The 13,101-nt window shown below is 32.8% G+C and overlaps 2 protein-coding genes across 4 annotated transcripts in view; both read right to left on the bottom strand.

Moving 5' to 3' along the window:
- The window catches only part of LOC126740022 (tyrosine-protein kinase Src64B), a 63,321-nt gene extending 52,164 nt beyond the window's left edge, over positions 1 to 11,157 (bottom strand). For 2 of the 3 annotated variants that reach the window (XM_050445899.1, XM_050445902.1), the window contains exon 1: positions 10,924 to 11,157. The gene's annotated coding sequence lies outside the window, so the exon portion shown is untranslated. Of the gene's footprint in view, positions 1 to 886; positions 1,000 to 10,923 lie in introns of those variants that run through there. The other variant, XM_050445900.1, reaches the window with a different exon arrangement.
- Positions 3,383 to 4,216, bottom strand: LOC126739755 (eukaryotic translation initiation factor 3 subunit G-like). Its single transcript, XM_050445554.1, has one exon. It carries the CDS (start codon positions 4,214 to 4,216, stop codon positions 3,383 to 3,385), a length of 834 nt encoding a protein of 277 aa, XP_050301511.1.
- Positions 11,158 to 13,101: the final 1,944 nt, after the last annotated feature.

Genomic DNA, 13,101 nt, shown 5'->3' with positions numbered 1-13,101 from the left:
CAGAATGATAAAACAAATATTTTAAAGTGCACGCATCTATTGCAAGTTGATTAAAACTTTGTCTCATTATAGGTGAGGATTACTTTCTTTCATAAATTTTAACGAAATTCTTAAAGTAGCAGAAAAATCACAGATCTAACGCAACTATCTTAAATTCTTACCTATATGTAATAACTTTCTATTTTGTATTTTTGTAAACATAACCTCTCAAAAACTTTAATTGTTTTGTTTCCCTACAGTTGGCATAATTAAAATTTGTCAGAGTGACCAACATCGAAAGGACACAATCACGCAAAATGGCGGCCCCCTAGTAGTGGTCATTTACTTTTCATTGAATTGGCAGTCCAGGTATATTTATAAGTATATCAAATCAAGAAAAAAAGAAAATACTCATCAGTATCGAACTTCTAAAACAAGGCAAAAACTTAATTGAAATTGAAGTTTTGAACCACCAATCTCATATATATCATCATTATAATCGTCAATAATGATGGTATGAGATTAAATAATATCTGCTTGTAAAAAATGTAAGTTAAGTTCCATAGAATGATTAAGTACAAGCTTAACAATGGGATTAAGATCACGGCATATCACTAAATACACGCAAATAAAATAAATCTTATGTGACGCCAATTGCTCAGACTGTTTATAAATTGCAAAATGTAGCAATAACATTTTTTTGTTGTATTTTTAAGATTACCACACTTCACGCATGCACACACACTTTTTTTATGCAAAAAGTGGTACACATTTCTTCACTCATTAACCTAGAAGTGACTATACAATTGCGATAATTAGACGCTAATGGACTTTTATGTTTGAAAAATGTTTTCAGTTTACAAGAGGCAGTAACAACATTCGTGGTAAAATCAAAACACAAGCTTACCATTGTTGAAATGAAAAACCCACTTTTTTTCAAAATTCATTGCCTTAATACGCATTTAAAATTTTTATCGGGTCATTTGGCACCACTACTCAAGACTAGTATGGGTGATAACGAACAGTTTTATTTTAAAGATAAAGGGGATTAAAAGCATTACTTTTTACTGGCAGCTTTGAAAAGATAAATCCGGAGGACAGAGTGGTATTGTAATATTATTCAGAGGGTTTTTTCTTTTAAGATAAATAAAATAACATATAAGCATAAGTATTTATTTAAAGGGTTGTTAATTAATAAAATTATTTCATATCATGCTGGTAGGCCTTAAAATAATGTTTAAAAATTCTTCAGGGGGCTTTCAATGACCTGTAAATTGTTTTTCTTTTTCACTTTTGACGCAAAAACTAAAAAATTGAAAATACATAGATTTCCGAATTTTCGTGCCACTTGCTAGAAGTTAAGAATTGACTTTAATAAGTTGCACATTTAAGTGATTATCTACATAACATTCAAAAAAAAGGAGATATAGTTTCTATTTCCTGGCTTTATTAATATTAACCGATCTTTAAATAAATTTTAGAAGTTATGTTCGCACTCGGCAGAGGCCTGCTGCAATTTGATTGTAAACTAACCTAAAAAATGACCCCCTCGAAAATAAATTTGACGTGTTTTTGGAAAATTTTAAATGTTACACAATTTTAAATGTTTCTGGTTAAATATACAGTGTGTGTCAGCCAAATAGAATAAATTAGCTAATAAATAGATGGGAGCGCGTTGGAAAAAACACTCGAACACGTCGATTGGTTTTTATAGTTGTGCAATTAATTAATTTTTAGATTCCTCAGATCATTTTACACATATTTTGTATACAATGTCCTATACCTATCTTTGACTGTCGGAAATATTAAGTAAAATTCAAAAAATAACATTTAGAAAAGAAAATTATTTATTTTTCAAGATTCTCTACAACTCACTTAAGACTTCTTGCCCATTTAGGTCTTGGTAATGATAAAGCAAGCAAAAACTATTTCACCATTCCTTTTTATTGATATGAGAATAACAAAAACTAAAAATTGTTGTTTACTTTGGTTTAAAATGCCAGACTTAATGTTGACTCATGTTGCATGACAGAAGTAGTCGCCAATGCTATAGTCGTTTGAATTTCATTAACTACAAGCCAGACAAATGGTTCATTTAACAGAAATGCACAAAATAACAATTCTACAGATGATTGGCTATGGAGATAATACACGGACGCAAATGGAAGGAGCTCGCTTATTTCACGAAAAATTTCCAAATTTGCCGCCTTTAACCCAAGGGACTATTAGAATATTAAAAGAAAACAAAATGCATTCCTATAAAATTATACCCACCCAAGGAGCTCACGGAAGACGATTTTGACAGGAAAATGTATTTTTGTGAACAAATGAAGGCAATGTTAGACAGCAATGTAATCCAATTAAAACACGTTATGTTTTCTGATGAGTGCACCTTTACTCTTCACGGTCATGCCAATCGTCAAAATTGCCGCTATTGGTCCAGGGAATTCCTTGATGGACGAGAGAAGGCAATACTCAATACCCTGAAAAAGTTAACGTGTGGGCAGGAATTATTGAAGATCTTATCATTATTTAGAATTGCTTCAAAATAATGTAGTGCCAACGTTGGCCAACTTGTATCCTGATCCAGGAAACCCACAAGTTCCAGCGAATATGATATGGGTTCAACAAGATGGAGCACCACCCCACTACCAAATAAATGTCCGGCAGTACCTAAACCAAATATTTCCAGATCAGCGGATAGGGAGGCGAGGATCGATGGAATGGCCAGCACGGTCTCCCGATCTGACGCCATTAGACTTTTTCTTATGGGAATATGTGAAAACTATTCTATACAAAACTAAACCCACTGACTTAGCTGACTTACGAAGATGAATAACCCTGGCAATTATATCGATCACACCTGAGATGTTGAGTAACGTTAGAAGAAATTTCTATTTACGGGTAGGGTGTTGCCAAGACGTTCGTGGCGAGCATTTTGAACATCTCCTACTTTGACATTATTGTTTAGATTTGTATTATGTACTGTTTTTGAGTATGTTGTAACAATTTTCGGCAAATAAAATAATTTTCTTTTCTAAATGTTATTTTTTGAATTTTACAGGGTGTTATTTTTAAACTAAGCAAGTTGGTATTGGCCACCGTTATCTGATACTCTCTGTATAAAAAGTCTTTATGAAAAAAAATGCGCAACTATAAAAACCAATCGGTGTGTTCGAGCGTTTTTTCTAACACGCTCCCGTCTATTTATTAGCTAATTTATTTCATTTGGCTGACACACACTGTATGTAATTTCGTGATCATTTCTCTGGAACTTAAACAGGAAGTTTTAAACAGAAAACACTATAGACCAAATTTTAAAAAAAATAACTAAAATTTTTAACATTTAAAGCAAAACTAGACATGTAGCAAAAAAATTTTTTTAATTTAATACCAATGGGTCCTAATTACTGTTTATAGGCTTAGACCAATCAACAGACAAAATCAAATGGTCATAACCGTGTCCGTTCAATCTCATGATGGCCTTCGCAGCATCGCTTTTAAACTTGAAATGAATAAAAGCAAATCCCTTACAATTCCCCGTTTGCTTATCTTTGGCCAAATAAATTTTATGAATGGGTCCAAACGGTTTCACCAACTCCTCCAAGTCAGTTTCAGTGGTCGAATCGCTAATGTTCGAAATCCGTATGGCGCAATAATTGTCGTCCCTTCTGCCCATGTTAAAACCCTCCGATTTTTTGTCGCCGTCTCTGAGACTCGGAGGGATGTACTTGGATGTAGTTGGTTTGGTCGGTTCCGCTACAGGTGCTGGTTTTTTATCATCAGGGATTTTACCACCCGCATACATGGTGTCTTTCCACGGACACTTGGTGGTCCAATGGTCACCACCGCAGGTACGACACTTAAAAGCATTTTTAACCCCAGATATTTTTAATTTGTCGAGGGCGTCATCTTCGGGCTTGTTGTCCTCTTCTTTACTGGAGACGAATTGCACATAAACATCTTCTCCGATAATTGTGGTGGCCGGATTGGGACCGCGTTTGTCACCGGCACACTCTCCGAATTTTTTCCAAAGTTTTCTTAACGCGATCGATTTCGGTACCAGACATTTTTCGATCTTGTACGTTCGGACTACTTTGAATTTTTTATCGCCGTCCCACTTGTATTCTGTCACGACCTTCAGGCCGTTTTCAAAGACTTCAGTGGGACTAGGTAGGACTCCTTCTTGTTCAACCTCGTCCGCCCAACTGGACTTCACTTCTTCGGTGGCGTGCATTTCTTGACACTGGAAATGTCATTTTTATTTTAATAAATACTGTCAGTTTCATTTAGACATGACAAAGCGGCCCATAGAATGAATACAAATGTGGGGTCAAGACTATTCAAAAAGAATTTAGAATATACCAGTAACGCTAACGCTTTGGGTTATGCTGAATATAGCTAGTTGAAGTAGTATGAGACATAAGGGGTTCAAAAAAATAAGGTCAAGTCATTAGGGAAACATGTTTGTAGAATGACTTAATAATTTTAATGATACTAACAAAACAAATACAAAATGGCTATAGATAAGATTACTGGAGGGGATTTATGTAAATGGTGTAGGCCCTTTATCAATATCAATTTGCATACTGAACCTCATTAGAATCCAGCAAAGGCAAACATATTTTTTTCTATTAAATAAGAATTTTTCAACTGGTGCCTTCAAAGGCAGTTAAGGGCCTATTTATTAAGCAATATTAGAATATTGTTTAAAAAGTATACAATAAAATTTGAAAATATCTTCAGAGTAAAGCTACAATTAAAAAAAACATTTTTTTATAAAAATTACTCTTTTTTCAAAAAATATCTACAGATTAAATATTGAAATACTTCATGGCTTTCTTTCATCGAAAGAGGAACCTCCAAATAATATACTTTAATTTTAAACTAAAAACTTATAATTTTTTTCAAGAAATTTACATGAAAATAGAAAAACTCTTTAAGGTGTTCTTGACAGAGGGAGAAAATATTACCCCAAGATATGAGTAAGCAATATACAATTTTACCAAAAATCCCTTATAAATATTCAAAATTAGTGAAAAAACAATGCAAAATATACCCAATTTTACCCAAAAATATGCACATTATTGAACGAAGTGGTATTCCTAACATCTGAGATGGACTTTGCCTATAATAGATTAAATAGGACAATGAAGGACTTTGCTTCAATGGACACTAATCCAAATGCATATACAAAAGTGAATTATTAGACAATTGGAAAAGCAGGATTGGTACAAGTAAACAAAGAGCATTAAACACAAAACCAAATAAAACAATTTAAAATAATGATAAAAATATAAAGAATTAAAAGATATAAACACTGATGGCAGACATAATATTACATTTACAGACAAACAATAAAAAACAAATAAAAGCAAAATAAAGTCAATTTTTAGAATTCCTCTATATTGTAATAAGTCTTTCTCAGGAGTAAAAACTAGTATTTTTGAAGTAGAGATAGGTAAATGGTTAAATATTTTTCTGCTTTCATACATAAGTCCTATTTTTTACTAGTATAGATCTTAGAGGGCAGGGTAGAGGCAGAAGTTGAATTTGCTATGCAGAAGGTGAGTGCAAAATTATTTTTAAAAATAAGGGGAGAAGCTGCTATGAATAAAAATATATGAGGTTAATAGATTTTTAGCTCAATAAAGACTCTATACAAGACTCTCCTTGATTTATTCCGTTAATAAAAAGAACATAGTAAAAGTTCATTTTTGGTAAATATTAAACCATTAGAAACAATTTGCAATGTTAAATCAATATCAAAAGACTATTATCACTATCATGTAAATATCAATTATATATGCAATGATAGTGATAATAATAATATCACTTATTATGCTAAAAAAGTGTGAAGTTTGTGTATGGCTTTTAAAGGCTGATGATGCTCTAGCTGTAGCAAAACACTTGTAGCCTGTGATTATATGTTGTGAGTCTATGACATTGTGTTTTTGTCAATTTTGTATGTTGGTCTCTTCGAGAATAATGTATGACATTTTTGTATGCTAAATTATGATAAGGTATAAATCATTACATAAAAGCTAAACATTCACTAAGTGTTCTTCCATGTTACCTAAAAGACAACAAAACAAATATGTACAGGGGGTTCAAAATTGAACTAAAATAAATAATACAAATATCAAAAAATAAAACTATAGTGAGGGAAGCATCATTTGTTGTAGAACCCCTGAGTAAAGGTTTTTAAATATATAGTCAATAAGTATGTATTAAGAAAAAAACTGTTCTATATACAACACAGCCTTCAAATTTAATACCCTGGTGAAAAGAAATGTGAAATCTGGTTGTCTGCCCAAGGTTAAGATTATGTAGAGTACTTCTTGGCACCAGGCACTAAGTATAATATGGTGGAGAGCCATTCCTAAGAATGCAATGTACAAACTAGCCAAAATGAAGGTCAACACAAAATTTATATTTAAGGATTTTATGGGTTACATATGTAGGAACTGATCAAAGTTTCATCCTCCATTTACAAATTGCATGAAAGATCTTTGGGTCAGTTGATTTTTTCTCTTAAACTCTGCTTTAAGAAAGTTTCGACATACAACATCACAGTACTCAAGCTGAGATAAAATGAGAGATTCAACCAATAATAAATATTTAATGTGTTGGGGAAAAATGTATCTAGACTGGGTATAGGAATTTTAGTTATACAGTATTGGACAAAATTAGGGAGACTGTGCTATTTGTCAATTTCTTTCCAACTTTCTGTACTTCAAAATAACATTCATATTTGTTAAGCAGTGTATCACCGGCGACCAAAAGAATTTGTTTATGAACAGTTTATTTTTGTAGCTAAGGTATTTTCATTTTAACAATTTATTCTTATATTGATAAAAAAATAACTGCAACAAAGTTAAAGAGCCTCGTTTTGTATTTAGTTTCACTGAGGTGCAGTCTGGATAATTAGCAATGCCTCGCTAAAACACTATTCAGTAGATTTTAAAAAAAATTATAGTAGTTTATAAATCGGGTCGCTTACAAATCTTAATAAATAATTAATAAAAGAGCCATTTAATGTGAATAAACAAATGGTTTCAAGAACAATACAAAATTTTTGGCTCCACAGAAGGGTTGTTAACCTTAAAAGAACAAAACTTCAAAACAGTTGGACAGGAGAATTAAACGTTTTAAGTCAAAATAATCCACAGATGTCAGCAAATCAAATTTTGGCTCAGTTTTTTGAGGTGCAATATAATGGTTTGAGGTTTTTTTTCAGGTTACCAAACAGTCCAATCTACAAAGTTGAGGGCACCATGGGTCAATTGGAAGATGTAATGTTGCCTTACACTGAATGGTAAATGCGGCTAAGGTTTACATTCCAACATGATGACAACCCCAAACATACTGCCAAACTGGTGAAGGAATGGTCTGTGGTAAATAAAAGTTTTAAAATGGCCACCACGATCTCCAGACTTAAACCCAATTGAGAATCTTTGGGAGATAATTGAGAAACAAATATGCACCGAAAAAATCAGCAATCATGCTCAATTATTTGAAGAGGTCGAAAAATGAATGAAAATCAATAGATTTCGACTGTAATTTCCAATCTCGTTGGGTCCATGCCAAATAGATGTCAAAAAGTTATTGAGTACAAAGGGTACTGAACAAAGTATTAGTTTAGTACATTTGTATATGATACAAATAACACTTTAAGAATAAGTCTTTGCAATTTTGTCACAAAGAATTTGTTATATTTTTTTATTGTTTCTTATAAATCTTGGGAAACAATGTTTTTGAATTTGTTTTAGTGGCATTTTAAACTTGTTATAGAGATAAATCTTTTAGCTCAATGATAAGAATTCAATACATTTTTGTATTGCATAAAAGTCATATTAGTCCATCCTCTCTAATTTTGTCCGATACTGTACAGAGTACAATCTCTTCAAGAAATAAGGTTCAAAATTTAGGCAAACATCAAAAATAAGCCTGAAATGTATAGCTTGTTCCAAAGATAGAATAATTTCTCACATGATGGCAGAAAAAATTAAAGAGATTAAATTTGGCATTTATGAACTGTAAATCTGAGTTCATCTTGTGAACGAACACTCTTCCTTGCCTTAAGCAACAAACCATCTATTCACAACAGTTAGTCCCAGGCCCATATCCTCAGGACTAAATGGAAACAGAAGTTGAGTGTCATCAGCATGAAAAAAATTGGAAGCCAAAGACATATTAGATCTGCCATCACAGTCCAAACCTGTGATACTCCATAAAGAAGCAATTGGCAATCTGATTGCAATCCATCTACAACCTGCTTTCTAAACCTGAGATATGCCAAAAACCTGAGCACAAAACCCAAAATATCTTATATTCTTTTGTTAATAATTATCTGCACCCATCAGCTAGTAAGTAGTTTGTTGCTTCAAATATTTATGTGTTTATTTACATTTCTAAAACCTAGTACTATGTATTTTAATAAGCTAGCTGTTCTTAATTATGTTTATTTATTGTTTATTTATTTATTCATCAACGTATATAACATTTCAAGTACTTATTAATAATTAACAGTAGTCTTAAGTAAAAACTATAATACTAATAAACAATACTGTACTAAACATAATCCAAAGAGTGGGAGTAGGGCACTATCCCAAGATAGTTGCCCTAGCTGACGACTTAAATTTATTTAAAGATGTACTGAAAAAATCAAGATCTTTTGCAAATCTATTCACTGTAGAAGCTATTCTATTTATAGGACTGTTTAGTAGATAGGATGTTCTGCAAAAGGGAATGTGGAGAAGCGCCTGACCTCCTGTTGTGTAAGAAGATACATGCAAAGAGAAAAGGCACAGACATTCCGGACTTCTAACAATACCATTCAGAACCTTAAACGCAAAGCAAACATCAAAGAACTGCCTTCTACTTGATAAGGAGTTTATGCTCAGGTAGGACATGGTCTCTGAATAGGTAAGATCCAGGCCTGACTTCATAAGAGTATATCTGGCAAACCTGATAAACTTGTGCTGGATATTTTCAAGCCTCTCAATGTGAATCAGAAAATGAGGTGACCAAACAATATTGGAGAATTCGAGAAGAGATCTCACCAGGCAAATATATAGTGTCTTCAATGCTGACACATTAGTAAAGTCTTTGCAAGATCTTTTGATAAAACCAAGCAGTTTATTAGCTCTATTTACAGTATTTTCGAAGTGGTGGGAGAAAGTAAGACTCGGGTCCAGAAAGACACCCAAATCCTTGACTGAGTCAAGCTCCTTCAAGGGGATACCATCAATAACATATTGACAAGGAGGGGAGACCCTTAAATGAGTAAACCTCATAAACCCACATTTCTTAACATTCAATGACATTTCATTCGACTTACACCAGGAAAACACTCTGTTTATATCTCTCTGAAGCACCAACTGATCCTGAGAGGAGGAAATCCGCCGAAAAATTTTCAAATCATCAGCGAAGAGCAAAAACTCAGACTCCAGTAGGGAGCCGAGGTGATTGATAAAGAGACTGAATAACAATGGTCCCAAATGGGAGCCCTGAGGGACCCCTGAAGTTGTCAAAAATGGGTTGGACAAAAAACCACCAATTTTAACACGTTGCTCTCTATACATCAGATAAGACTTGATCCAAAGTAAAAGAGATCTGCTGATGCCGAGATCTGAAATATGAGAGATAAGAATATTATGGTTGACCCTATCGAAGGCCTTACTAAAGTCCGTGTATATCGCATGTGTTTCATTACCGTCGGCAAAAGATTTGAAGATATAGTTGCTAAAAACAAACAAGTTTGTATCCACAGAACGACCTCTGGTGAATCCATGCTGCTGATCTCCAATTATTTCCTGAAATGTGCCAGATAGAACCACCTCTACACAGTGCTCGAACAGCTTAGGAATTGCAGAGAGGATACTAATGGGACGATAGTTAGTTATGTCACTCTTATTCCCAGATTTATAAATAGGACATACATGAGATAGCTTCCAGTTCTCTGGAAAAGTTCCAGAAAATAGGGACAAATTGAAAATATGAAAAAGTGGAAGGAAAAGGGAATGGCTGCATTCTTTCAAAAGCCTGTTTGGAATTCCATCGGGACCCGCTCCCTTTCTGCAATTGTTCATAATTATCAAGGCAATTACCTTTCTTTTACCAACTGCTCATTCTTGGTTTCCCCAATTTTCAATTGGAAAATAGGGTTCAAATTATTACAGTTTAAGAGTGTTATTTATCAAAAGGAGAAGTGTGAAGGACCCCAATGGTACTCCTGCCATTCATAACTATAGAAAAATCTCACTTGGTGTCCTAAATTATAACTACTTCAGGGGAAAAATTAATAAATTAGATCATGGATTATTTATCCAGGAAGGGATTTTTAACACATTTAGTGGAGAGTTTATTCTAGATATTTCATGACTTTAATTTATTTTAATAAGTCATGATAAACAGATGACTCATCTTTATATTAATTATAAATTAACACTTAATTACTCATTCTTATCTGCATAAGTAACATTGAAAACATTTTGTGTGACACATGTTTATATAAAAATCTCCTTTGTATGAGCCTCCTTATGGGAACTACTTAAGTAAAGCTATAAAAGTATGCAGATAAAAATGAATTTATAGCCTGCACTTTGGCATCAGATTTAAGTACACTGAAGGCCCAGCTTGGTAACCATTAAACATAAGCTGGAAGGTTGATCTTAAAAATCTAAACTGGTCTACAGCTGTTTTTTATTTATTACTACAAAAATGACAATGGATAAGATTAGTTTGCATTGTATGAATGATATGCTAATGTAACTTTCCCTTTACCGACAAGGACGTAACGATATCGAAAAGGGTCTTTACTAACAAATGTTTCATTAAAATTATCGATTCTTGTTCTCGCATTTCAATTATAGAATTATTACCATACAATGCCCTGTAGTTCTCCAAACAAAAAGATACAAAAACAACAACTGTACTGACCTTATTTCCTTTAACCGGGCACTGGAAACACACTGTGAATGTATGGATATTGTTCTTGACACTATATTATAAGGTTTTCCTAACGAAAATTAAAGATTTAATACAAAAAACCGCCGATATTTTGATCAACACAGACGGTATCAACACACTGATCTATTGACTCAAGCCGCCATGTTGGCCAGAATCGAACTGGGGGAAATAAAATAAATTGATAGATGGCACGGCAGTTCCATATTAATGTCATCTGTCACTCAACTTATGTCATATTATTACAGTCGGTTATCTGGTTGTGTAGCAACCATTGACCAGTAAAGAATGACGTCAGTTAATTCAAATTCAGTTTTATTGTCCAACAGAAACCAAATCTATAAAATGAAATATTGATAGATAATATTATTTATTTTGTAATGTAAAAAATAACAAGGTCAATATTTGGTGCAATATAAAATTATTAGTAGATACTACATTAAATTCCTAAACATACACAATCTAAAAGAACAGATTTGAAATTATTCAAAGACATAGATCAACATCAAACTATAATCACCATCATTAAATCAGTTGCATGCTTTATTGTATATGGCTTTTTCTTGGCCAAATTGGTGCCATATTTTAAGATAAAATACATTCGTGTCTTCCTTTCTGGATGCTGGGAACAGCAAAACACAAAGCTGATAAGAGATATTCTTTTAAACATATCTGAAGCATCAATTTGATTATTGCATATTTTAAATAAAAGTAGATTGAGACAGTGAAATGATAATAAAACTTGAAAGCAATTTATGTAATTACAGCTGACTGAATCCCCTCTCAGCCTGTTTACATGAACTGCATAGTTAGGAAACCATAATAAACATGCATACAGTAGGTGTGATTCTACTAGGGAGAAACAAAACGGTTCTGTTTAAAGTATTAAGAAATAATTCTGTTGCCCTTATGATAAAGCCTAGGGTCTATAAAGAAGATTTTATGATGGTAACTATATGAGCATTAAAGATAAGTTCTTTCTCAATACAATCCCTCAGATCACGAACAGAGTCAGAATTTGAAAATGTGTTAGGTCTTTATATCTCCATGCAAGTTGCATATTCTGTTATAATCTCAAGGTAAAAAATTATATCAACCATTAACATAGAAAAAGACAACTGAATCAAAGACAGCTAACTGTAGCATTTCTCAGATTCGATAGAAACCAAAGATGTAGCTCAGTTATGGGACCAATAATTCTGAATATTACCCCAATCACTCAGGGAATTACCTACTAAAAGAAGGTTTTCTGAATGTTCTAAAAAATTTATTCACGAAAATTCTAGTACCTTACCGTAAATTTTAATTTGTATCCATTTTTTAAAAGTGATTAACTCAATATAAAAGGATTTAGATTGATAATATTTATTTTCTGTTATTTCTTTTTAGTTTAGGAAACTTAAGTATTATCAGAGTTAATGTATATTTATTATACGTTATGCACATACAGGTGCTTGCACCTGCGTGCACTTTTAATACACTATAGAATTAGGTATAAGTAAAGAACAATGTAAAAATTATGAAAAATTGTAAATGTAATAAGTATAAAATAAATAATAATCATAAGTACATACATGCATATACCTACACAAATAAAGAGAAAAACAATTCATAGGCAGTAAAGGGTTAAAAACACTAGATTTGCAAGGTACTAAAATTGTGATAAAAATATTCCTCATATGTATAGAACGCATTTTTTATGAGTAAGTTATTGATGATAAAGTTAACATTCATTTCCTAACTTCATGTGGAGAGAAATAAACAATCTTATAGCCCAATATCTTTGTCCATCTTAACACCTTCCAAGTCGCCAGTGTGATTGTAGCAGATTTTGCCTATTTCTAGTCTTATATGTAATTATGGACACCTTCGTGTATTATTTCTGGATACCTCTGTTTTGCTTCACACAAAACAAACATTCACACAAATACACAGCTCTCAGGCAACAACTTTCAGTCCACAAATACATACCCACAGTCGTTCCTGTACCCCAGACCTGCCATCACTCGTATAACTATTCTCTGGAGCCCAAATATTCTCCCAACCTCTGCTGAACACCCCAAGAAATAACAGCATATGCGATATAAGAATGGATCAATGTTAAATAAGATACGCGAAGAACATCAGCAGATACTTGTCGATAGAGATTAC

Source organism: Anthonomus grandis, chromosome 8, assembly GCF_022605725.1.
Source record: "Anthonomus grandis grandis chromosome 8, icAntGran1.3, whole genome shotgun sequence".
NCBI lineage: Eukaryota > Metazoa > Arthropoda > Insecta > Coleoptera > Curculionidae > Anthonomus > Anthonomus grandis.
Note: the sequence above shows the minus strand (reverse complement) of the source record. Positions and strands in the feature narration are given on the sequence as shown.